This window comes from Chelonoidis abingdonii, chromosome 12 (genome assembly GCF_003597395.2).
Source record: "Chelonoidis abingdonii isolate Lonesome George chromosome 12, CheloAbing_2.0, whole genome shotgun sequence".
Lineage (NCBI taxonomy): Eukaryota > Metazoa > Chordata > Testudines > Testudinidae > Chelonoidis > Chelonoidis abingdonii.
The window spans coordinates 2,351,107-2,373,711 of NC_133780.1; the positions used below are offsets into that span (position 1 = coordinate 2,351,107).

The 22,605-nt window shown below is 57.8% G+C and overlaps 1 protein-coding gene across 1 annotated transcript; it reads right to left on the minus strand.

The window, feature by feature from the left end:
- Positions 1-4,293: 4,293 nt before the first annotated feature.
- On the minus strand, positions 4,294-9,479 carry IER3 (immediate early response 3). Its single transcript, XM_032799289.2, has 3 exons — positions 9,382-9,479; positions 6,708-7,122; positions 4,294-5,725 (listed from the first exon to the last, which is right to left on the minus strand). Exons 1-3 carry the CDS (start codon positions 9,477-9,479, stop codon positions 5,417-5,419), a joined length of 822 nt encoding a protein of 273 aa, XP_032655180.2. The 3' UTR covers positions 4,294-5,416.
- Between the last annotated feature and the right edge of the window lie 13,126 nt (positions 9,480-22,605).

Here is a 22,605-nt window from a genome sequence, read left to right on the forward strand (position 1 = left end):
TGGGCTGGCAGGGGCTGCGGGTTGGGAGTGAGGGGCACTGGCAGGGCTGAGCTAGCAGAGGCTGCGGGTCAAGAGTGGGGGGCACCGGCAGAGCTAGGGGGAGCCCAGGACCAGGCTAGCAGGGGCTGCAGGTCAGGAGTGAGGGGCACTGGCAGAGCTGCTGGGGGGATCAGGATTTCGTGAGTTAACCCTGTTGTTTTGGCCAGAACCCCCATCCCGTTCTCCTGATTTTCCAAGAAGACACAGGGTGGCGTCTGCGTCACTTCCGGTCCCAAACTCGGTGGCGTAGCGCCCGTGAAGCGGCCGCCCCGTCCCCACCCAGAGGTGGCTGCATTAGAGCCCCTGGCTGGCTCCTGTTAACTGTCAGGGCGGCAGTTCACCATGTAGCCACCAGGTGGCGCGCGCGGCCAATAGTGCAGCGCCGGGGCGGGGGCATCGTCTGAGCCTGGGGGAGAAAATTTGCTTCTTTCGGTGTGTGTGTGGGGGGTGCCCAGCCCATAACCGCCCCCCAGGCCCCTGTGTCCCCCCCAGAATAGGGGCAGAGAGAGCCCCCCCACGAGCCAGCCCCCCACGTGCCTGCCCCGAGGCTTGATAGGGGGCACTAGGGGTGGTTGATCTCAGTGGCATGTTTGACCCCCCCACCCGCTCTGCTGGCCAGGGGTCAGTTCATGCCTGGAGGGGCAGGGGGGGCATTGGTAACAGGGGCAGAGAGCCAGCAAACTCGTTACAGACAGAAAGGAGCCGGACTCATTGGAATTATCAGAGCCGGCGTCCCCTAGAGGGGACAGGCCCCTGCCCCACTCCCTGCCCCCCTGAGCCAGCCAGTCCTGCCTTGGGCCGATAGGACCGCCACTTCCCACCCCCCCCGCCCCTATCCCTGCCCCGAGCCACCAGTTCCCTCCCCTGGGGTCCGGATGGGAGACAGACCCGTAGTTGGGACAGGCCCCTGTTCCCCATTCCCTGCCCCCCGAAGCCAGACAGCTGCCCCCAAGTCAGACTGGCAGGGGTGTGTTAGGGGCAGGGTGTGTGTGTTGAGGGGTGGGGGAGAGTTGTGTATTTCCAGTGCCCTGTTTTCACTCTTCTGCCCCCTGTGGCTCTTTATATTTTAAGGCCCTGGGGTCTTTGGGCCGGGTGGGGGGGCGGGGCGGACCATGGGCTCTTGCCGCTTCCCTTTCGCGTGTGTTCTCAACCTTGGGGGAAGGAAACGCGCCGTGCAGTTAGGCAGAGCTCGGAAGCACGGAGCCTTGGCAATTCCAGCCCCTTGGCCTGGGTCCAGGGCCCTAGCAGCACTTTTCCGTCATTGTTTTCGTCAAAGCTGAGAGCGAGAGGTTGTGTGTGTGACCAGTGTGTGTGCAAGACACACACAGCCCAGGCAGGGCTGGGCCATGAGAACACACACAGCCACACACAGAGCCTCTCTTTGCTCTAACCACTAGATCCCTCCCCTCCCAGTGCCGGGGAGAGAACCAGGGGTCCTGGCTCCACAGCATGCCAAACACTTAGACACCACTCCTCCCAGAGCCAGGAGAGAACACAGGAGTCCTGGTCCCAGCCCTCCCAACCACTGACACCTCACTCCTCTCCTGAGCCGGATTAGAACCGCGTCCTGGCTCCAACCCCGCCCCCCCCACTAGACCCCACTGCCTTCCAGGAGCCCCCCAGCCCCCCGGCTCTAATCACTAGACCCCACTCCCCTCCCAGAGACAGGGCGAGAACCCAGGAGTCCTGGCTCCCAGCTCCCCTGCTCTAACCACCAGACCCCACTCCCCTTCCAGAGCCGGAGAGAGAACCCAGGAGTCCTGGCTCCCAGCTCCCCTGCTCTAACCACTGCACCCCACTTCCTTCCCAGCCCCCAGGGGTAGAACCCGGGCATCCTGCTGAGGTCACCCTGGGCTGAGTGTCTGTTGCCGCAGGCACTATCTGTACGTGGGCACTCGCTATATATAACCCTCCCCTCGTGGCCCAGACAGGTACCGGCAGGAACCCACAGTTCCTCTGCCCCCGCAGAGAGCCCGGAATAGCCCCTTATCAGCCATTGCCGCTGGGCTTATCCGTGTGTCCAAGGGCGCCGGGCGTGGCTTGCCCAGCCCTTCCGGCCCTCGCTGGCTGGGAGCTTGGCTCTAAGCATACTCCAGAGGAGAGAGAGATGGATAACAACCCGGCTGGGGGAGGGGGGATTGGGCAGCCCCAGCTGAGGGTGGCTGGAGCTATGGATCACTCAAGAAGGAGCGATTTGCTGGAGCTAAGGATGGCAGGACGGGGCTGAGAAAGGCAGGTTGGCAGATACACACGCTCCCCGGTTAGGTCCAGTGTGCCAGAGTCCCTGACTCCCAGAGACACGCTGGGATGCATGAGGGGGTGGCTTAGAGTCCTGGGACACCAGGAAACATTGTTAAACTGGTGATTTGACTGATTTTTCTGTCATGCCAAATCACAGTTAACGATTAAAAACCCAGGTAGAATGAAAACCTCCAGAGGATTACATGTAACCCATAGTAATACTGGCTATAGCAGGGTCGGACTGAAAGGGACCACGAGAGGTCATCCAGTCCCATCCTCTGCACTCAGGGCAGGACTCAGTATTATCTAGACCATCCCTGAGAGGCGTTTGTCCAACCTGCTCTTAAAAATCTCCATCAACACAGATTCCACAACCTCCCTGGCCAATTTGTTCCAGAGTTTAACCACACGGACAGTTAGGAAATTTTTCCTAATGTCCAACCTAAACCTCCCTTGCTGCAGTTTAAGCCTGTTGCTTGTCCTATTCTCAGAGGTTAACGAGAACAATTTAGCACCGTCCTCTTTACAACAACCTTTCACATACTTGAAAATTGTTCTCATGTCCCTTCTCTGTCTTCTCTTCTCCAGACTAAACACACCCAGTTTTTTCAATCTTCCCTCATAGCTCATGTTTTCTGGCTCTTTAATCATTGTTGTTACTTTTCTCTGGACTTTCTCCAATTTTTCCACATCTTTCCTGAGATGTGGCGCGCAGAGCTGGACACAACACTCCAGCTGAGGCCTAATCAATGCAGTGGAGAGCAGAAGAATGACTTAAGTTTCTAGTTACGACACTACAGTTTATCTCAGAAGGAGGTTTGGTTTTTTGGCAACAGTGTGACACTGTTGACTCATATTTAGCTTGTGGTCCACTGTGATTCCAGATCCTTTTCCGCAGTTCCCCTTCCTAGGCAGCCATTTCCCATTCTGTGTGTGAGCAACTGATAGTTCCTTCCTAAGTGGAGGACTTTGCATTTGTCCTTATTAAATGTTATCCTGTTTCCTTCAGACCATTTCTCCACTTCGTCCAGATCATTTTGAATTTTCATCCCGTCCTTCAAAGCACTTGCAACCCCTCCCAGCTTGGTATCATCTGCAAACTTTATAAGTGCGCTCTGTGTGCCATGATCTAAATCAATGATGAAGATATTGAACAGAACCGGACCCAGAGCTGATCCCTGCGGGACCCCTCGTGATGCCCTTCCAGCCTGACTGTGAACCACTGCTAACTCCTCTCTAGGAACAGTTTTCCACCCAGTTCTGCACCCACATTATAGTAGCTCCATCCACATTGCATTTCCCTAGTTTGTGTATAAGGTCATGTGAGACAGTATCAAAAGCTTTACTGAAGTCAACATAGACCACATTTCCCACTTCCCCGCTGTCCCCAAGGCTTGTTACTCTGTCAAAGGTAACAAGCCTTGTGAGGCGGGGGGAGGCATAGGGGAATAGATACCACCACCATTCAGCTGAGAATGAGAACCCAGGTGTCTTGACTCCCAGCTCCCCCACCCTTACCCACATAGGGTGAGCAGGCAGCAAACGTGAAAAATTGGGACAGGTGATGAGGAAGTAATAGCCTATATAAGAAAAAGACCCAAAGATCAGGACATCTGGTCACCCTAACCCACTGGACCCCACTCCCCTCCCAAGGCTGGGCCAGGTTTCCTCACTCTGGAGCTGCACCCCTCCCTCATGAAATGGACTAGCCTCTCTGAAGAGTTCCCCCCAGGCCCTCCCCCCATGGTCCACCATCAGCCGATGAGAATGTGTCCAACTGATGTAATGCAGGAAGTGGGTGGAGCTTGGAATATGAAGGCCCCCCCCCCACCTCACCCCTTGAAGCTGCTGTAGTTGAATTGAGCTTTGCCCCCTCCCCACACTCAATCTCCTTGCTCCTCCAGCATCATGAGATCCTTTCACTCCTCTGAGTGAGCTGAGCTTTGCCTTCAGCTGACCCCCTCCCCCAAGGGATGTGGGACCCCCCTGCCCCCCGGAAATCAGACACACCCAAAGGAGTCAGCACGTTTATTTTGTTCACAGAACATACACAGGTTGGACAACTGGTCCGGGAAAGAGTTTGGGGCAAACACCTTGGAAACATCAACCTGAATTTTGGTCAGTTCGGGGCAAGTCTTGGCCTCCGAAGCATCCAGAGCTTCTCACAACAGCTTACACGGTAAGCGTACGCAGCAGCCGGGGACCCTTCTGGTCTGACACCCAGGGCGTGAGCATAGCTGGGGGGGTGTCTGAGAAGGAAGGGCAGGGGGGCAGCGATCTCACCCTGACTTCTCGCCTCCTCCCAGGGTCAGAAAAATCCCCATTTGGTCCAGGCTTAAATCAGCCATATTTTTCAGCCTCCAAACTTCTCCCTCCGCCCAACTCACCAGCACCTCCTTACTTCTGTACTGGAATCAAGTAGCTAGTTTATGGGAGACCCAAGGATCAGAGGCTGTTTTGCCACAGAGCAACCCAGCCTGGCCTCTACCTGGAGAACTGTAGTGATGAATTCTAGCACATTTGGCTGGCACAAAGTTTACCCCCTCCTAGGAGCATTTCCGTAGTTTTAATATCTCCTTGAGATTTGCAGCCAGCTATTCCTGTCAGCTCCACCTCGCCTCAGGCTTCTTTGCTACCAATTAGAGGGGAGTTTCCCCCTCTGGGTAACGACACTAACATTAAAGTCCCCATAGAGACAAGAGCAAGATACATGTCCCTGTTTAAACGGATGAGGACGTTTAACAGTTTTATTCCGCCCTGGATTAAAGCAGCATTTTCCCCGCAGACATGTTCCTGCTTCGATCATTAAATAGAACATCTTTAAGTTACAAATATATAAATATTATAAATATTAGATATTAATAAGTTATGTCAGTAATACTCCCCCGCCCCACAAAGTCTCAGTCATTGCTGGAGCCAGGAATTCCCTGCTCACAGCTGCCGAAGAGGTTTCATGTTGCTACTGACGTCAAGCGTCCGGCATCATTCGGATTCTTCACCTGCTTAGTTCAGAGGCAGCAGCAGACAGAGTTGGCCACAGGCCAGGCGGGGTTAACCCATTAGTGGCTGAGTCAGACCCCAGGCCCGGTTGACCCCTTACATGTCTTGGCCTGAGAAATGCTGGGTGGGGGGTGTCTCAGAAAGCGGCTGGATTCTGCTCCAGGAACTGGCTGATTTCCATAGTGGATTCGGCAGCCTCATGGTCCCCATGCAAACTGGTAGCGTTGGCCACCTCTGGGACATCCAGGGGCATCAGGAGCACTTCTGAGAGGAGGGTTTTGCAGCGGGAGCCCCCACTCTCCGCAGAGTGGTCAGGGATCCCCTGCTCAGGTCCCAGGGCCATGTCTTCGTCAGCATTATAGACTTGGTAGAAGATGATGGTGAGGAGGATGAAGAGCAGGCGCTTGGCCTGGCTGCGTTCCTTGGGCGGATAGTAGCGTTTCACCTGGTCAGGAGGAAGGAGACAGGACATTAGAGACCTGGCTGGCAGGGGGACCCAAGTATTACCCACAATGCACTGGTTCCACCCCAAGTGCCCTGTGCCCAACAGATTACCCAGAATGCTAGCACCTAGCCCTGGGGCAAGCCCACTACCCCACCGTGGCTGGGAGGTCAGCCCAGTTACCCAGAAACCTCTGCTTCTACCCACAATGCCCTCTTCCGCCAAAACAGCTTGTGATTCAGGGGCAGGGCAGGCTCAGCAGCTGAGCCAGGCAATCTGAACCCTCATTGCACTGAGCGTGATCTAGATGCCTCCCCTGTGTGTCATATGCCCCATAGTGCTCCCATCTGGGGGGCTGATTAGCAAGAGAATCACCCCTGGCAGTGAGCAGCAGGGAGCCTGGGACACACACAGCCCCCCCCCCCCCCCCCCATCAGCAGGGGACCTCTGGGGCAGAGAGATGTGCACATGGGGTTTCCTGTCCAAGACATGCAGGACCAGGTCCAATGGGGTGACTCATCCTGCACTGGTCTGTATGCCCACAGCAAGAGGGCTGGGCTACAGGTCTCAGCTTCCCCCTGCCAACATGCTCAGAGATGGGGAGAGACACTCCCCGCTGCAGGGAGCCATGCTGCCCCATGGGCTAATGGAGGGGAGAGGCCACTCCACCCTCACCCTCCCTCCAGCAGCAGGGACTGACCCAGAGAGCCATCAGCAGCCTACTTCTACAGCAGGGGAAACTGAGGCACAAGGGGGGTGGATCAGCAGGTGAGCCCTCACTCCTAGAGCCCCCCCCCACACTTTAACCCAATAGACCCCTCCCCACAGCCCAGAGAACCCAGGAGGCTTGATTCCCCCCTCACCCTACAGAGAACCCAGGCATCCCAGCTCCCACCACAGCTCCCCAGAGAACCCAGGCGTCCTGACCCCTCCCCCCCAGAGAACCCAGGAGTCCTGGCTCCCACTGCAGCCCCCCCAGACTCACCACGGGGGGGTAGAGCACTTTGCGCAGCCGTTTCCTGCCCCGGGTCGGGTTCCTGCGGGGAGGGGTCTGGCTCACCGCGGGCAGGGGGTCGAAGGTGAAGTACTGGGGCCCGGTGCCCCTGCTGGAGGGCTCGGCTCTGGGCAGGGCAGGCATCCGGGGCTCGCAGGCTAAGCACATGCTGGTGGCACCGTACAGCGCGTTCATGAGGCTGTGGCGCAGCGCGATTTTCAGAGCTAATCCCCAGATGCGGCGCAGACGGATATTCTGCCCGCGTCCCCCTGGTGCCGCTTTATAAAGGAGCCAGCCCCGCCCCTGGCGCCCCATTGGCTGCGCCCGGGGGTGACAGCTCAGCGTGCGATCACGAGGGAAAATCCCGGGCAGCTGCGCGATGGGGAACCGCACGTAGCGGGCGGGGCTGGCGGGGAGGGCAGAAAATAATGAATGCAGGAAATCTGCAAGTACACACAGAGTGCAACCCCCCCCGCGGTGCAACACACACAGAGTGTGCAACCCCCCCCGGCTGTGCAACACACACCCCAGCTGTGCAACACACACACACACAGTGTGCAACCCCCCGCTGTGCAACACACACAGAGTGCAACCCCCCCGCTGTGCAACACACACAGAGTGTGCAACCCCCACCCGACTGTGCGACACACGCCCCAGCTGTACAACACACATACACACAGTGTGCAATCCCCTCGGCTGTGCGACACACACACAACCCCCCGCTGTGCAACACACACACACATACACAGTGTGCAACCTCCCCGGCTGTGCAACACACACACACAGACACATACCCCAGCTGTGCAACACACACAGTGTGCAACCCCCCCGGCTGTGCGACACACACACACTCCAGCTGTGCAACACACACAGTGTGCAACCCCCCGGCTGTGCAACACATACACACATACACACACACACCAGCTGTGCAACACACACACAGACACACACACACACTGTGCAATCCCCTCCCCTGGCTGTGCATCATACACACACATAGTGTGCAACCCCCCTCCGGCTGTGCAACACACACACAGACACACACACACACCCCAGCTGTGCAACACACACACAGTGTGCAACACACACACAGACACACCCCAGCTATGCAACATACACACATGCACAGTGTGCAACCCCCCTGGCTGTGCAACACAAACACAAACACACAGTGTGCAACCCCCCAGTTGTGCAACACATACACACGCACACACCCCAGCTGTCTAACACACACACTGTATACACCCCAGCTGTGCAACACAGACATACACACAATGTGTATACATCCTCAGCTGTGCAAAAGATATACACACACAGAATACACCCAGAGTACACACGCCCACACCAGCTGTGCAATACAGACAGAGAGAATACACACACACAATGTATATACACCCCTCTAGCTGTGCAATAAACACACACCAAGAATACACACACACACACACACTGTATATACACCTTTCCAGCTGTGCAATAGACACACACAGAGAGTGCACGCACACACACACACTCTCTCACACACACAGGGTACATACACACACCCCTGAGCTGTGCAAGAGACGCACGCAAAGAGAATACACACAGGGTACTTGCACCCCCCCCCAAGTGGTGCAATAGACACTCTCTGAGCTGTGCAAGAGGCACATGGAGAGAATACACACACACTCTCTCTCACACACACAGAGTATATACACACACCCCTGAGCTGTGCAACAGACACACAGAGAATATACTCCCCGCCACCCCCAATATAGATGCACACATACACAGAGCTGTGCAATAGCCACACACAGAAAATACACACACAGAGAAAATATATACACACACACAAAAAACCAACAACGAGCAGTCCTTGCGGCACCTTAGAGACTAACAAATTTATTTGAGCATAAGCTTTCGTGGCCTAGAACCTGCTTCATCGGATGCCTGGAGTGGAAAATAGAACCGTCCTGAGCAGGACGTTACACACACCCACTAATCCCCACATTTTGAGCTGTGCAATACACACAAACACACACACATAGATCCTGAGCCGTGCAACATAAACACACAGCATATCCTCCCACGGGCACACACATCCGGAGCTGTGGAATGTCACCCATCCCAGCTATGCAACACATACACACACACGAATAAATACACACAAAGACCCACACTTCCTGAGCTGTGCAATAGACACCCACACAGAAACTAAAAGCTCTCAAAAAAATACACACGTATTGACCCGCACATCCTGGGCTGTGCGATACACAAACACACCCAGAATAAACACGCTCACAGAATGTAAATTCTCCCCGACTTGCACTTCCTGATGTGTAATAGCCAAACACACACGGCTGACTATCCACAGGGACTTACTTGCATTTCCTGCCCTGGTAATAGACACACACAAAATACCCACCCCCCCCAAAGATGCCTGTAAAATACACTCAGGGTATCTGTATATATTGACCCCTGCAGCCTGCTCTGTGCAACACACACAGTCAGCGTACGCACAAAACAGACACACTTGTACACATGGCCTGACCCACACAGTAGACACAGACACACACAGTCAACACAAACACGCTGCCGGAACATAGACACGCACTGCCCCACACATCCTGATCTGCACAATAAACACACACGGCGACACACACGCACACGATTGGCACAAACACACTACCAGAAGAGTCGGACGCACTGCCCCACACAGCCGGGGCCGTTGGCAAACGCGCGCACAATAAGCACAACAGATGTCAATGCACAGCCGTCAAAACGCATACGGTCAACCCAAAGACACACCGACCCACACGTACACTCAGGCTACACACACTCCCTGACACGCGTCCCAATGCACACACACACACACACACACAAAGCAAGCTTGCATTCGCTGACACAGTCACACACAAGCACAGTTCATCTCTCTCTTTCTCTCTCTCACACACACACACACTTATTACAACATACACTCCCTCCCCCAGCACCCATCTGTGGTCAGGCTCAAAGCAAACACGATATAGTGCGTGTCGTGATTTCATAAGATTAGAAAAACCAGATGCCAGCATCCCGTGTGATGCAACACAACTTCCCCGTTGGCACAGGGGAACAAGAGGCGGGAAATGGGGCCTGGGACCTGCCCCTTCTAGGGGGCACCGGCTCCCGTCCAGCCCCAGGGCAGGGACTGGCTGGCTCAGGGGAACAGGGAATGGGGTGTGGGACCTGTCCCCACGAGGGGCTCTGTGTGTGGGTATTGAGGGGCCCTTGCTGGGGAGTTGGGGTCGCGGGAGGGGGTGGCCCAGGCACCCCGCCAGAGGCAGATCAGGGAAAAGGAAGTGAATTTCAGCTGGTGAAATGGAAAAATCCGTCTCCACTAAACAGCTTCAGAGCCACTTAAGCTGTGAGTCAGCAAAATCAAAACTGGAACCGACAGCCTGAATCCCACGGGCCAGGATCTTCCGGATTCCCCCCCACTTGCGCTTCTCGGGAGCCAGGATGCCTGGGTTCTATCCCTGGCTCTGGGAGGGGAGTGGGGTCGAGTGGGGGATGCTGGGAGCCAGGACTCCTGGGTTCTGTCTTAGCCAGTTAGCTGGGTCCCCGTGGAGGTGGGACCGTGCCTGTCCCTACTGCCTGGGGCAGGGGGTACAGAGTGGCCAGAGGCCAGTGTGCCGGGGGGCAGCAGCGGTCAGGTGTGGGGCCAAGGGGAGCCCGGGCAGAGGCTGAGCCGAATCCGGTGACTCTTACAGAGAAGAGGAAGCCACATAAGGCCCCAGTCCCCCGTCACAGGGACGCTTTAGTCACTTGCAGGGGGCCCCCCCAGCTGATACAAGCCAGGCTCCCGGAAGGGCCTGTGCCTGGAGTTACGAGAAGTGGGGGCAGGGGCTGCAGAGTCCTCACTTCCCGTGGAGGAGCCGACTTTGCGGGTGGCGGGGAGGGAGCCGAGCTAACGCGGGCACAGGAAATATGGCGGATGGGGAAATCAAGATGAGGACACATCTGGGGCAGTGTGTGATGGGGACAGAGGCATGAAGAGGGATGGGAAAAGGAAGAGTGGGGGCTGCGGGTTGGGAGTGAGGGGCACCGGCAGGGCTAGGGGGCAGGGCTGGGCTAGCAGGGGCTGCGGGTCGGGAGTGAGGGGCCCTGGCAGAGCTCTGGGGGAGCCCAGGGCTGGGCTAGCAGGGGCTGCGGGTCGGGAGTGAGGGGCACCGGCAGAGCTGGGCGGAGCCCAGAGTTGGGCTGGCAGGGGCTGCAGGTCGGGAGTGAGGGGCACCGGCAGGGCTAGGGGGGCAGGGCTGGGCTAACAGGGGCTGACGGTGCAAGGAGGACAGGGGCACCGGCAGAGCTGGGCGGAGCAGATTGGCTGGCAGGCTGAGGTCAGAGGCAGACCGGGGTAGGGGCAGGCTGGCTAACGGGGAGGGGGCGGCGATGGGGGCAAGGGCGGCGGAGGGCTGGGTTGGCCCAGTAGGGCGTGCAGAGGGGCTGGGTGGGCAGGGCTGTGGCTAGCAGCGGGCTGCAGGTCAGGAAGGGAGGGGCATCCAGAGCCCAGAGACTGGGGGGGGGCGAGGCGTGGGCTGGCAAGGGGCTGCCGGGTCGGAGTGAGGGGCAGTGGCAAGAGCGGTGGTGGGGGCAGGCTGGGCTAGCAGGGGCTACCGGGAATCAGGAGGGAGGGCACCGGCAGAGCTGGGGAGCCACAGAGCTGGGCTAGCAGGGGCTGCGGGTCGGGAGTAGGAGGGGCACAGCAGTGAGGGGCTGGGGAGCCAGGATTGAGCAGCCGGTGCAATTGAAAGCGAAGGGAACAGAAGGTGGTAGCCCCGGGCAAGGGGGATGGTTTCCGTCCCGAGGTGGCTGGGCAAAGGAGCGGGGTGTTGGCGTCCCTGAGCAGGACGCTGCAAGCCCTGGGCCTAGGATGAGGAGACTCACTTTAAGTACAGCTGCCGGGGGAAGAGGAGCTGCAGGTAGGGCGAACGGGTCAGGGCAAGTACCTGCTTCCACCACCCTGCCACTGCAGCTTCCCCCACTGACGAACCATGCTGGGAGGGGAGTGAGGTTGGTGCTTAGACCGGGGGGTAGGGGGGAGCCAGGACGCCTGGGTTCTTTGCCACTGAACTCACTTCTTTTCAAAGCGTGTTTTATTCATATCAATCTCATGGCCGGATTTTTCCGATTCCTGCAAATGGAGTTAATAATACGAACCTGCATATGTCGCAGAGCCAGGGAGAGAACCCAGGAGTCCCTGGCTCCCAGCCCACCCCTGCTCTAACCACTAGAGCCACCCTCCCAGCACTGGAAAGAACCCAGGAGGCCTGGCTCTTGCCCCCCACAACTCAAGCCCCATTCCCTGGCCAGTGGCCTGGCTCTGGGGTTCGCCGGTCCATAGGTGGCTGGAGGAAGGTGAGTAAGTCCGCTGAAACTTTATAGTCAAGCCCGGGGCTGGGTTTGTTTGAGTTTTGGAGAAAGCCAGGGGGCCCCTGGAACTCCTGGCTGGGGCTCTGAACACACAAGCAGGCCGCGGCTGCCCGGCTAGCCAAGGTGGGGGGGGGGGGGGGTGTCCTGGATGGGCTGAGTCACCGGCCACACACTTAGAAATGACTCGTGTAGCCCCTGTAAATATGACTTCAGCACGACCCAGCTCTGAGCTCAGCTTCCCGCCTGGAATCCGGCCCTGGGGCCAGAGCTGGTTCTGATCTCAGTGACTCTGGTGTGAAACCGGAGTGACCCCACTGCTGTCAGTGGAGCCAGAGTTGGTTCTGATCTCAGTGAACCCAGAGTGAAACCAGAGTGACCCCACTACCGTCAGTGGAGCCAGAGCTGGTTCTGATCTCAGTAACTCCGGTGTGAAACTGGAGTGACCCCCTCTGCCATCAATGGAGCCAGAGCCGGTTCTGATCTCAGTGACGCCGGTGTGAAACCGGAGTGACCCCCTCTGCCGTCAATGGAGCCAGAGCCGATTCTGATCTCAGTGACTCCGTAGTGAAACCGGAGTGACCGCACTGCTGTCAATAGAGCCAGAGCCGGTTCTGATCTCAGTGAACCCGGAGTGAAACCAGAGTGATCCCCCTGCCATCAATGGAGCCAGAGCCGGTTCTGATCTCAGTGACTCCAGTGTGAATCTGCAGTGACCCCCCTGCCATCAATGGAGCCAGAGCCGGTTCTGATCTCAGTGACTCTGGTGTGAAACCGGAGTGCCCCCCTGCCGTCAATGGCGCCAGAGCTGGTTCTGATCTCAGTGACTCCGGTGTGAAACCAGAGTGAACCCCCTGCCGTCAATGGAGGCAGAGCCGGTTCTGATCTCAGTGACTCTGGTGTGAAACCGGAGTGACCCCCCTGCCGTCAATGGTGCCAGAGCCAGTTCTGATCTCAGTGACTCCGGTGTAAAACTGGCGTGACCTTGCTGGAATCAGGGCTTGTGGAGGGATTCGCTCAGGGCAGAGGCATCCCGGGAATGTGGTTGCATGTGGGGTTTTCGAGATTGCAAAGTTTTCCTGCCTTGGGCTTGGAGCCCAGCCTCTGTCAGCAATGCTGAGTCACCCCACTCCTGGTCCTAGCGAGATTGGCACGCACCTCGGGCTGTGAGTGTGTGTGTGGGTGTGTGCACGCGCGTTTGTAGCATGGAGTGTGTGTGGACAGCCGCGTGCATGGCTCTGGGTGTGTTGCTGTGAGTGTGTGTGTGTGTTGGTGTCTACACGCGTGACTGTGAACGTGTGTGTTTGTGTTGCTGTGACGGGGTGTGTTGATGTTGCTATTGACATGTGTGTGTTTGTGTTGCTGGGTGTGTTGCTGTCTAGATGTGTGTTTCTGCGACTGGGTGGCTGTGTATGCGTTACTCTTTAAGTGTGTGATTCTGACTGTGTGTGCTTGTGTTTCTGTAACACATTTGTGTTGCTGTGAATGGGTGTCAGTTGCTGTGACTGTGTGTTTGGGTGCATGCTTGTGTGTGTCTGTGTCTGGTGAGGAAGGGTGTGTGTGTGTGTGTATGATGGAGGGAGGAGGTTTTGTGTGTGTGAGAGAGCGAGGGTGGTGGTGTGTGTTAGGTGTACTGTGTATGGGGACGTTGCATGTGCGTGTTTGAAGCCCTCAAGCTGAGCCCAGTCAAACACGTCTCGCCCTCTCGTTTGCCCTCCGAGCCCAAGGGACTCAAACTCCTTCTCACCACAGATCCCACCACTGACACCAGAAGTGTCTCTGCAGTGGGCCCCTCGGGTCCCCGCTACGGAGAGCGGGGGGAGCAGCCACAGGACCCACTAAGAAACACTAGTGGGCACCGGCAACACTCCTACAAACAGTGGTCTGCAGTGGGGTATTTGTATCTGGGTGTGAACAGAGCCTGTTGGTCTCCGGCCTCCGCCAGCGCCTGGGGCTGGAACAGGAACTGGGGCCTGGCAGGAACTGCCCTGGGTCAGGGCGTCTCGGGCCACTGCTCCCGGACGGCTCAGCAGTGGGGCGGCGGGGAGGTGGGGAGTGAGCCAGGTGCCGGGAACATGGCTGGAACTGGTGCATTGGCCGAGGGCAGGTTTCCTGAGCAATTGGCGGCCTGGTAATTGTTCTGGGCAGGAAGGTGAAAGAGACGGGGAGAGGGAGAAAAAAAGAAATAAATTTCCACTCCAGATTGCTAGCCTGGCCTGGCCCTGGGTGCCCCCTCCCCTGCCAGGACCCCAGCCCTGCCGGTGCCCCTGACTCCCGACCCGCAGCCCCTGCTAGCCCAGCTCTGCCGGTGCCCCTCACTCCCAGCCTGCAGCCCCTTCTAGCCCAGCTCTGCCAGTGCCCCTCACTCCCGACCCGCAGCCCCTGCCAGCCCAGCTCTGCCAGTGCCCCTCACTCCCGACCCGCAGCCCCTGCCAGCCCAGCTCTGCCAGTGCCCCTCACTCCCAACCCGCAGCCCCCTGCTAGCCCAGCCCTGCCCCCCCAGCTCTGCCGGTGCCCCTCACTCCTGACCCGCAGCCCCTGCTACTCAGCCCTGCCTACCCAGCTCTAGCCGTGCCCCTCACTCCCAGCCCGCAGCCCCTGTCAGCCCATGCCTCTGCCGTGTGCCCCTACCGATTTGCTGGCCCGAGGCCCGCAGCCCCGCAGCGCCAGCAGCCTGCCAAGTAGCCCCTCATCCCGATCCCGACCGCGCCCTGCCAGCACCAGCCGTGCCAGATGACCCCTCACTCCCAACGCCGCAGCCCCCTGCTATGCTTCTCGACCCGTATAGCACTCCCCCAGCTTGCCCGGTGCCACCTCAACTCCCTGACCCGCAGCCACTCCTGCCAGCCCAGCTCTGCCAGTGGGGCCCCTCCCGACCGCGCCCTCTCCCACCCTGCCCCCAGCCTCCGGGCCTCACTCGACGCCGCGCCTGCTAGCTCAGCCTGCCCCGGTTGCCGTCCCTTCACCAGCCTGCCTAAGCTTATCCGCACCGCAGCCTCCGGTGCCCACTTTCCAGACCCGCAGCCCCTGTGCCAGCCCAGCCCTGCCAGTGCCCCTCACTCGCCACCAGCAGCCGCCCTCCAGCCAGCCTCTTGCAGTGCCCCTCACTCGCGCACCCGCAGCCCCTGCTGAGGCCCAGCCTGCCGAGCTGCCTTCCCTCACTCGCCGACCCGCCAAGCCCTGCCAGCCCAGCTCTGCCAGTGCCCTCACTCCTGTACCCGCAGCCCTCTTGCTAGCCCAGACCATTCCTCGCCCCCCCAGCTCTGCCGGTGCCCCTCACTCCGCCATGCGCCCCTTGTAGCCGCCCTGCCGCCCCAGCCGTGCCGGTGCCCTCACTCCACTGACCCACAACCCCTCTGCTCTGCCCCACACACGCACCAGTGATCGAGGGCCCCTTTGGTAGCCGGATGCCCAGAGGCCGGCGGGCTCGTTTCAAATTCACTGTAAGTCGAAGCTGGCGGGGGCCGGATCGGGCAGAGCTCAGGCTCTTGCCTCACCCCGAGCCATGCCCAAGAAAACTCGACTTTGGAAATAACCAGCCCAGGCCGTGCACGAACCCCTCGGCTGTTTTAGATAAACACAGCGGGTGAGTGCGTCATTTCCCTTCGCTCTGGCCCTAGCAAAGTGCAAAACTCCAATGGCCTGCCTGGCTCTGCAAGGGCAGTGGGCGTAAGTGGGATCAGAGCGGGCAGGGGCTGGGAACCAGGACACTGGTTCTCTCCCTGGCTCCTGGAGGGGAGTGGGGACAAGTGGTTAAGCACAGGGGAAGATGGGAGCCAGGGCCCGCGTTGTGCTGGGCCTGCACAGAACCTGTCGACGATGGGAAGCTTTGCTGTGTTTTAATGATCTGGGCCCCCAGGCGCTGAGTTTGAGCCAGCCCGGTTCCACCCAGGCAGGGCTTCCTGGTAAGAGAGGAGACAGGGAAAGAAACATCAGCAAGAGCCTGTCCACCCGAGACACCCGCCCGGTGGGGAAAGACCGCTGGCAACCAGCATCATCGTGTCTGGACTAATCCCTGTCCATTTGTTCCATGCCCCTGCACCCCCATACTGTCTGTCTGTACCGTTCCTACAACAGACACGCATCTGTCTGTCTGTCCATCCCATTACCCTGATCGTCTGCAACCCCTACACCCCCCAGTCTGTCTGTCCTGTCCAGGTCCCTACATCACCGGAAGTCACTGTCTGTCTGTCCAGTCCCTACACCCCCATCTGTCCATCCCCTACACCCCCATCTGTCTGTCTGTCCGTCCCTTACACCCCCATCTGTCTGTCTGTCCAGTCCCTACACCCCCATCTATCTGTCTCACCAGAGGCTCTTAAGCAAAGGAAGCAGCCACGGGATCAGAGGGAAGGTTGTCTCATGGATCAGTAACTGGGTAAAAGCCAGGAAACAAAGGGTAGGACTAAATGATCAGTTTTTACAGTGGTGTCCCCCTGGGGTCCATACTGGGCTCAGTCCTGTTCAACATGTTCATAAAGGATCTGGAAAAAGGGGCAACCAGTGAGGTGGCAAAACTGCTCCCGATAGCTAAGTCCCGGGCAGACTGCGAAGAGCGACAAAGGGATCTCACAAAACTGGATGACCGGGCGACCGAACGGCAGATGAAATTCAATGTTGATAAATGCAAAGTAATGCACATTGGAAAACATCATCCTAACTAGACAGATAAATTAGCTGTTACCACTCAAGAAAGACCTTAGAGTCATTGTGGAGGGTTCTCTGAAATCACCCACTCCACGTGCGGTGGCTGACAAAACAGCAAACAGCGCGCTGGGAATCATTAAGAAAGGGACAGATGATAAGACAGAAAAGATCTTCTTGCCTCTATACAAATCCATGGTACTTACACACCTTAAATGCTGCGTGCAGCTGTTGTTGCCCCATCTCACAGGCAGGGTGTGACTCTTGCTTTGGGGTGGGCATGAGGAGGGAGGTGCCCCACATCCTGCATGTCTTGCCCCGTTTGCGGAGGCTTCGCGCCCCGAGGCTCGTATACCCAGCGCCCAGGCTCTGGCTCAGCACAGCTCTGTTAGGCTGGGAAAGGTACAGAGCAGGGCTTAAGGGGGTGGAACAGCTTCCGGATGAGGAGAGATTAAAAAGACTGGGGCTGTTTTCTTCAGAGAAGAGATGACTAGGACAGAGGTCGATAAAGTCATGACTGGTGAGGAGAAAGCCAGGAAGGAAGTGTGATTTGCCCCTTCTCAGAACAAAACAGCTAGAGGTCACCCGATGAAATGAACAGGCAGCAGGTTCAAAACAAAGGAAAGGACGTATTTCTTCACACACCGCACAGCCAACCCGTGGAACTCCTCGCCGCAGGATGTTGTGTAGGTCAAAAGTGTAACTGGGTTCAAAAAAGCATGAGATAAGCTCATGGAGGGCAGGTCTATCAATGGCTATTAGCTAGGATGGTTAGGGATGCAACCCCAAGCTCTGTGTGCCCCTGAATCTCTGACTGCCAGAAGCTGGGAGTGGGCGACAGGGGATGGGTCACTTGATGATTCCCTCTGGGGCACCTGGCACTGGCCTCTGTTGGAAGACAAGACACTAGGCTAGATGGACCTTTGGCCTGACCCAGTATGGCTGTACCTACACTATCTATCTATCTATCTATCCCCATCCACCCCCTCTATCTATCCCCACACCCCATCTCTCTCTCCCCCCATCCACCCCCTTTATCTATCTATCTATCTATCTATCTATCCCCATCCACCCCCTCTATCTATCCCCACACCCCATCTCTCTCTCTCTCCCCCCATCCACCCCTCTATCTATCTATCTATCTCCATACACCCCATCTATCTATCCCCACACCCCATCTCTCTCTCTCTCCCCCCCATCCACTCCCTCTATCTATCTATCTATCTATCTATCTATCTATCTATCCCCATACACCCCCTCTATCTATCTATCTATCTATCTATCTATCTATCTATCCCCATACACCCCCTCTATCTATCCCCATCCACCTCCTCCATCTATCTATCTATCCCCATACCCCCATCTCTCTCTCTCTCTCCCCCCATCCACCCCCTCTATCTATCCACATCCACCCCATCTATCTATCTATCTATCTATCTATCTATCTATCTATCTATCTGTCTATCCCCATCCACCTCCTCTATCTATCCCCACACCTCCATCTCTCTCCCCCCCATCCACCCTATCTATCTATCTATCTATCTATCTATCTATCTATCTATCTATCTATCTATTTATCTATCCCCATTCCCAAGCCCAGCCCTGCTCTCCCGCTCTGCTTTGGTTGCTGGAGTCCCCTGTGGTGGAGGCCCAGCAGTGGCCGGTGAGTCAGCGTGCAGTGTGAGTGCACGGACGGTCATGCAGTGCATGGATGAGCAAGCTGGTGTCACCATCCCATCTTTTCCCTGCAGGCCCCAGGGGATGGACCGGTTTGCAGGCCAAGGACTCAGGCGGGGGTGGGCGGGGCACTTCCACGCTTCAACTTCTAACTTCTCTCCAGACATGGGTGTGGGGCTGGGGAACGGACACGGGGCCTTTCCCCTCTAGGGGACGCTGGCTCCCATCTGGGCCCAGGGTTGGGGGACTGGCTGGGTCAGCGGGGAGGGACTCTGTGTGTGTCTCTGTGTCTGTGTCTCACAGGCTGACACTAGATCTAACCTGCTCCCCTCCCATTCTTTCCGGCCCAGTCACCCCCTGACCTGTCCTGTTAATTACAGCTCATTGCTCTGCAGGGGGAATGGGGCCTGGTCACTCATTAACAGCCCCCTACGCCCTGAGGACCCCGTTGACACAGGAGGGTGGGGGTGGGGGTGCAGCCCTAGGGCAATATTAACCGGACGTGGCCCGGGTAGCTGATTGTTCCAGAATTGCTCGGGGCTGAGTGTCCCTGACGTGCCCCATGACGCAGGCATTTGTGGGATTGTACCAGGCGAAAGGGGCACCCAAGCGTGTGAACAGACCAATAGATCGCAAAGCACTGGCTGTGATAATTCAGCCAGCTCTGGGGAGGGGCGGCTGGGGAAAAGCCGCACAGTGACACTGCACAGGGATGGCTCGCCTGGTGCTGAGATGCAGCCAGCTCTGGGGAGGAGCGGCTGGGGAAAAGCCGCACAGTGACACTGCACAGGGATGGCTCGCCTGGGGCTGAGATGCAGCCAGCTCTGGGGAGGGGCGGCTGGGGAAAAGCCGCACAGTGACACTGCACAGGGATGGCTCGCCTGGTGCTGAGATGCAGCCAGCTCTGGGGAGGAGCGGCTGGGGAAAAGCCGCACAGTGACACTGCACAGGGATGGCTCGCCTGGGCTGAGATGCAGCCAGCTCTGAGAGGGCGGCTGGGGAGAAGCCGCACAGGACACTGCACAGGATGGCTTGCCTGGTGCTGAGATGCAGCCAGCTCTGGGAAAGGTGGCTGGAGAAAAGCCGCACAGTGACACTGCACACAACGGTGGCTCGTCTGGTGCTGAGATGCAGCCAGCTCTGGGGAGGGGCGGCTGGGAGAAGCCGCACAGTGACACTGCACAGGGATGGCTTGCCTGTGCTGAGATGCAGCCAGCTCTGGGGAAAGGTGGACTGAGAGAAAAGCCGCACAGTGACACTGCACAACGGTGGCTCGTCTGGTGCTGAGATGCAGCCAGCTCTGGGGAGGGGCGGCTGGAGAAAAGCTGCACAGTGACACTGCACAGGATGGCTCGCCTGGTGCTGAGATGCAGCCAGCTCTGGGGAAGGGTGGCTGGGAAAAGCTGCACAGTGACACTGCACAGGGATGGCTCGCCTGGTGCTGAGATGCAGCCAGCTCTGGGAGGGGCGGCTGGGGAAAAGCCACAAACGACACCACCCATGGGGATGACTCACCCGGCACTGAGATGCAGCCAGCTCTGGGAGGGCAGCAGGTCCCTAGCTCACAGCAGCACCTGAGGATGAGTGGGGGAAGGACAATTTCCTGGATCCTTTGAAAGGGAGGCATATGGGAAAGGGGCTCGCCCGGTTCAAACCCGCTGGCGCTGGATTCCCCCCACAGATGCACACTGGCCCCTGGCTGGTGGGTACAGGCCCGAGAGACTGTAACACTCAGCCTGAGTCTGCCCATGGGGAGCAGGGGTCACATGCTAGTGAGAAAATAACCCCAGCCCCAGTTCTGCAGCCCTGCTGTGACGTGAGAGAGCATCGCCGCCGCCCCTGCTGGTGGGAATAGAGGGACCTGGTGTGGTGTGTGTGTGTGTGTGTGTGTGTGTGTGTTAGCACTGCCTTCTGGTGGCTGGGAATAGAGACTGGTGTGTGTGTGTGTGTGTGTGTGTGTGTTGTATGTGTGTGTTTAGCACTGCTTCTGGTGGTTAGGAATAGAGACCTGGTGTGTGTGTTTATGTGTGGTGTGTGTGTGTGTGTGTTGTTAGCACTGCCCTCTGCTGGTGGGAATAGAGACCTGGGTTGTGCTGTGTGTGTGTTAGCAATTGCTCTCTGGTGATGGGAATAGAGACCGTGGTGTGTGTGTGTGTGTGTGTGTGTGTGTTAGCACTGCTCTCTGGTGATGGGAATAGAGACCTGGTGTGTGTGTGTGTGTGTGTTAGCACTGCCCGTCTGGTGGTGGGAATAGAGACTTTGTGTGTGTGTGTGTGTGTGTGTGTGTGTGTGTGTGTGTTAGCACTGCTCTTCTGGTGGTGGGAATAGGACCTGGTGTGTGTGTGTTGTGTGTGTGTGTTTGAGCACTGCTCTCTGGTGGTGGGAATAGAGACCTGGTGTGTGTGTGTGTTGTGTGTGGTTAGCACTGCCCTCTGGTGATGGGAATAGAGACCTGGTGTGTGTGTGTGTGTGTGTGTGTTAGCACTGCCACATCTGGTGGTGGGGAATAGAGACCTGGTGTGTGTGTTGTGTGTGCGTGTGTGTGTGTTGTGTGTGTGTTGCACTGCCCTCTCCTGGTGATGGGAATAGAGACCTGAGGCGGTTGTTGTGTTGTGCAGTGTTAGCACTGCCCCGTTATGGTGATGGGAATAGAGATCTGAGGGGTGTGTGTGTGTGTGTGTGTGTGTGTTAGCACTGCCTCTGTGGTGGGAATAGAGACCTGGGGTGTGTGTGTGTGTGTGTGTGTTAGCCACTGCCCTCTGGTGGTGAATAGAGACCTGGTGTGTGTTGTGTGTGTGTGTGTGTGTGTGTGTTAGCACTGCCCCTCTGGTGTGGAATAGAGACCTGGGGGTGTGTGTGTGTGTGTGTGTGTGTGTGTGTGTTAGCACTGCCCTCTGGTGGTGGGAATAGAGACCTGGGGTGTGTGTGTGTGTGTGTTTGTGTGTGTGTGTTAGCACTGCCCTCTGGTGGTAGGAAATAGGTTCGCGCTGTAAGGTGCGTATGTGTATGGGACCCACCCCACCAAATATGTCTAACCCCGCGATTTTGCCCAGACTCCTATTTTCCTCATGTAACAATCTCCAGCCCTGGCCAGTCGCCCAGCCCAGCGACTGAGCAGGCCGGTCCGACAGTGCCAGCAGCAGCACTCGCTGTAACCCCACCTGGCCGTACCCGGCTGCTCCACCCCCCAACCCCCAGCCTGCAGGCTGGTAGCCGAGGGTCGTGGGGCTGGGGGACTGGGGACCGTGTCATGTTGCCCTGGGACCCTCCAGCCCTTTTCACCCAAAGTCGGGGCCCTAGGCATCTCTCAGTGACACCCAGCGCTGGCACTGATGCTGGAGGAATGATGGGGTGGGGATGGAGGAGGGATGTGAATAGAGATGGAGGGACGGAGGGATGTGGGTGGGGATGGAGGGATAGAGGGAGGATGTGAATAGAGATGGAGGGATGGAGGATGTGAGTGGGGATGGAGGAATAGAGGATGGAGGGAGGGATGTGGGTGGGGATGGAGGGTGGATGGAGGATGTGGGTGTGGATGGAGGGATGGAGGGAAGTGGGTGGGGATGGAGGGATGGATGGAGGGATGTGGGTGTGGATGGAGGGATGGAGGGAAGTGGGTGGGGATGGAGGATGTGGGTGGGGATGGAGGGATGGAGGGAAGTGGGTGGGGATGGAGGGATGTGGGTGGGATGGAGGGATGGATGGAAAAAGGATGTGGGTGTGGATGGAGGATGAGAGGAAGTGGGTGGGATGGAGGGATAGAGGGAGGGATGTGGGTTGGGGATGGAGGGATGGATGGAGGGATGTGGGTGGGGATGGAGAGATAGAGGGAGGGATGTGGGTGGGGATGGAGGGATGGAGGGAAGTGGGTGGGGATGGAGGGATGGATGTGGGTGGGGATGGAGGGATGGAGGGAGGGATGTGAATAGAGATGGAGGGATGGAGGGATGTGGGTGGTGATGGAGGGATGGATGGAGGGATGTGGGTGTGGATGGAGGGATAGAGGGATGGAGGGAGGGATGTGGGTGGGGATGGAGGGATGGAGGGAAGTGGGTGGGGATGGAGGGATGGAGGGAGGGATGTGGGTGGGGATGGAGGGATAGAGGGAGGGATGTGGGTGGGGATGGAGGGATGTCTGTGGGGATGGGGGAGGATGGATGGAGGGAGGGACGGACATGGGGAT

Coding starts and splice junctions, on each gene's coding strand:
- IER3 (XM_032799289.2), bottom strand. CDS start 9,479: ATGCGTTTTGACGGCTGTGCATTGACATCTGTTGTGCTTATTGTGCGC. Junction 7,123..9,381: donor CAGTGCGTCCGACTCTTCTG/GTAGTGTGTTTG, acceptor CCTCCCCGCCAG/CCCCGCCCGCTACGTGCGGT. Junction 5,726..6,707: donor AAGTGCTCTACCCCCCCGTG/GTGAGTCTGGGG, acceptor CCTCCTGACCAG/GTGAAACGCTACTATCCGCC.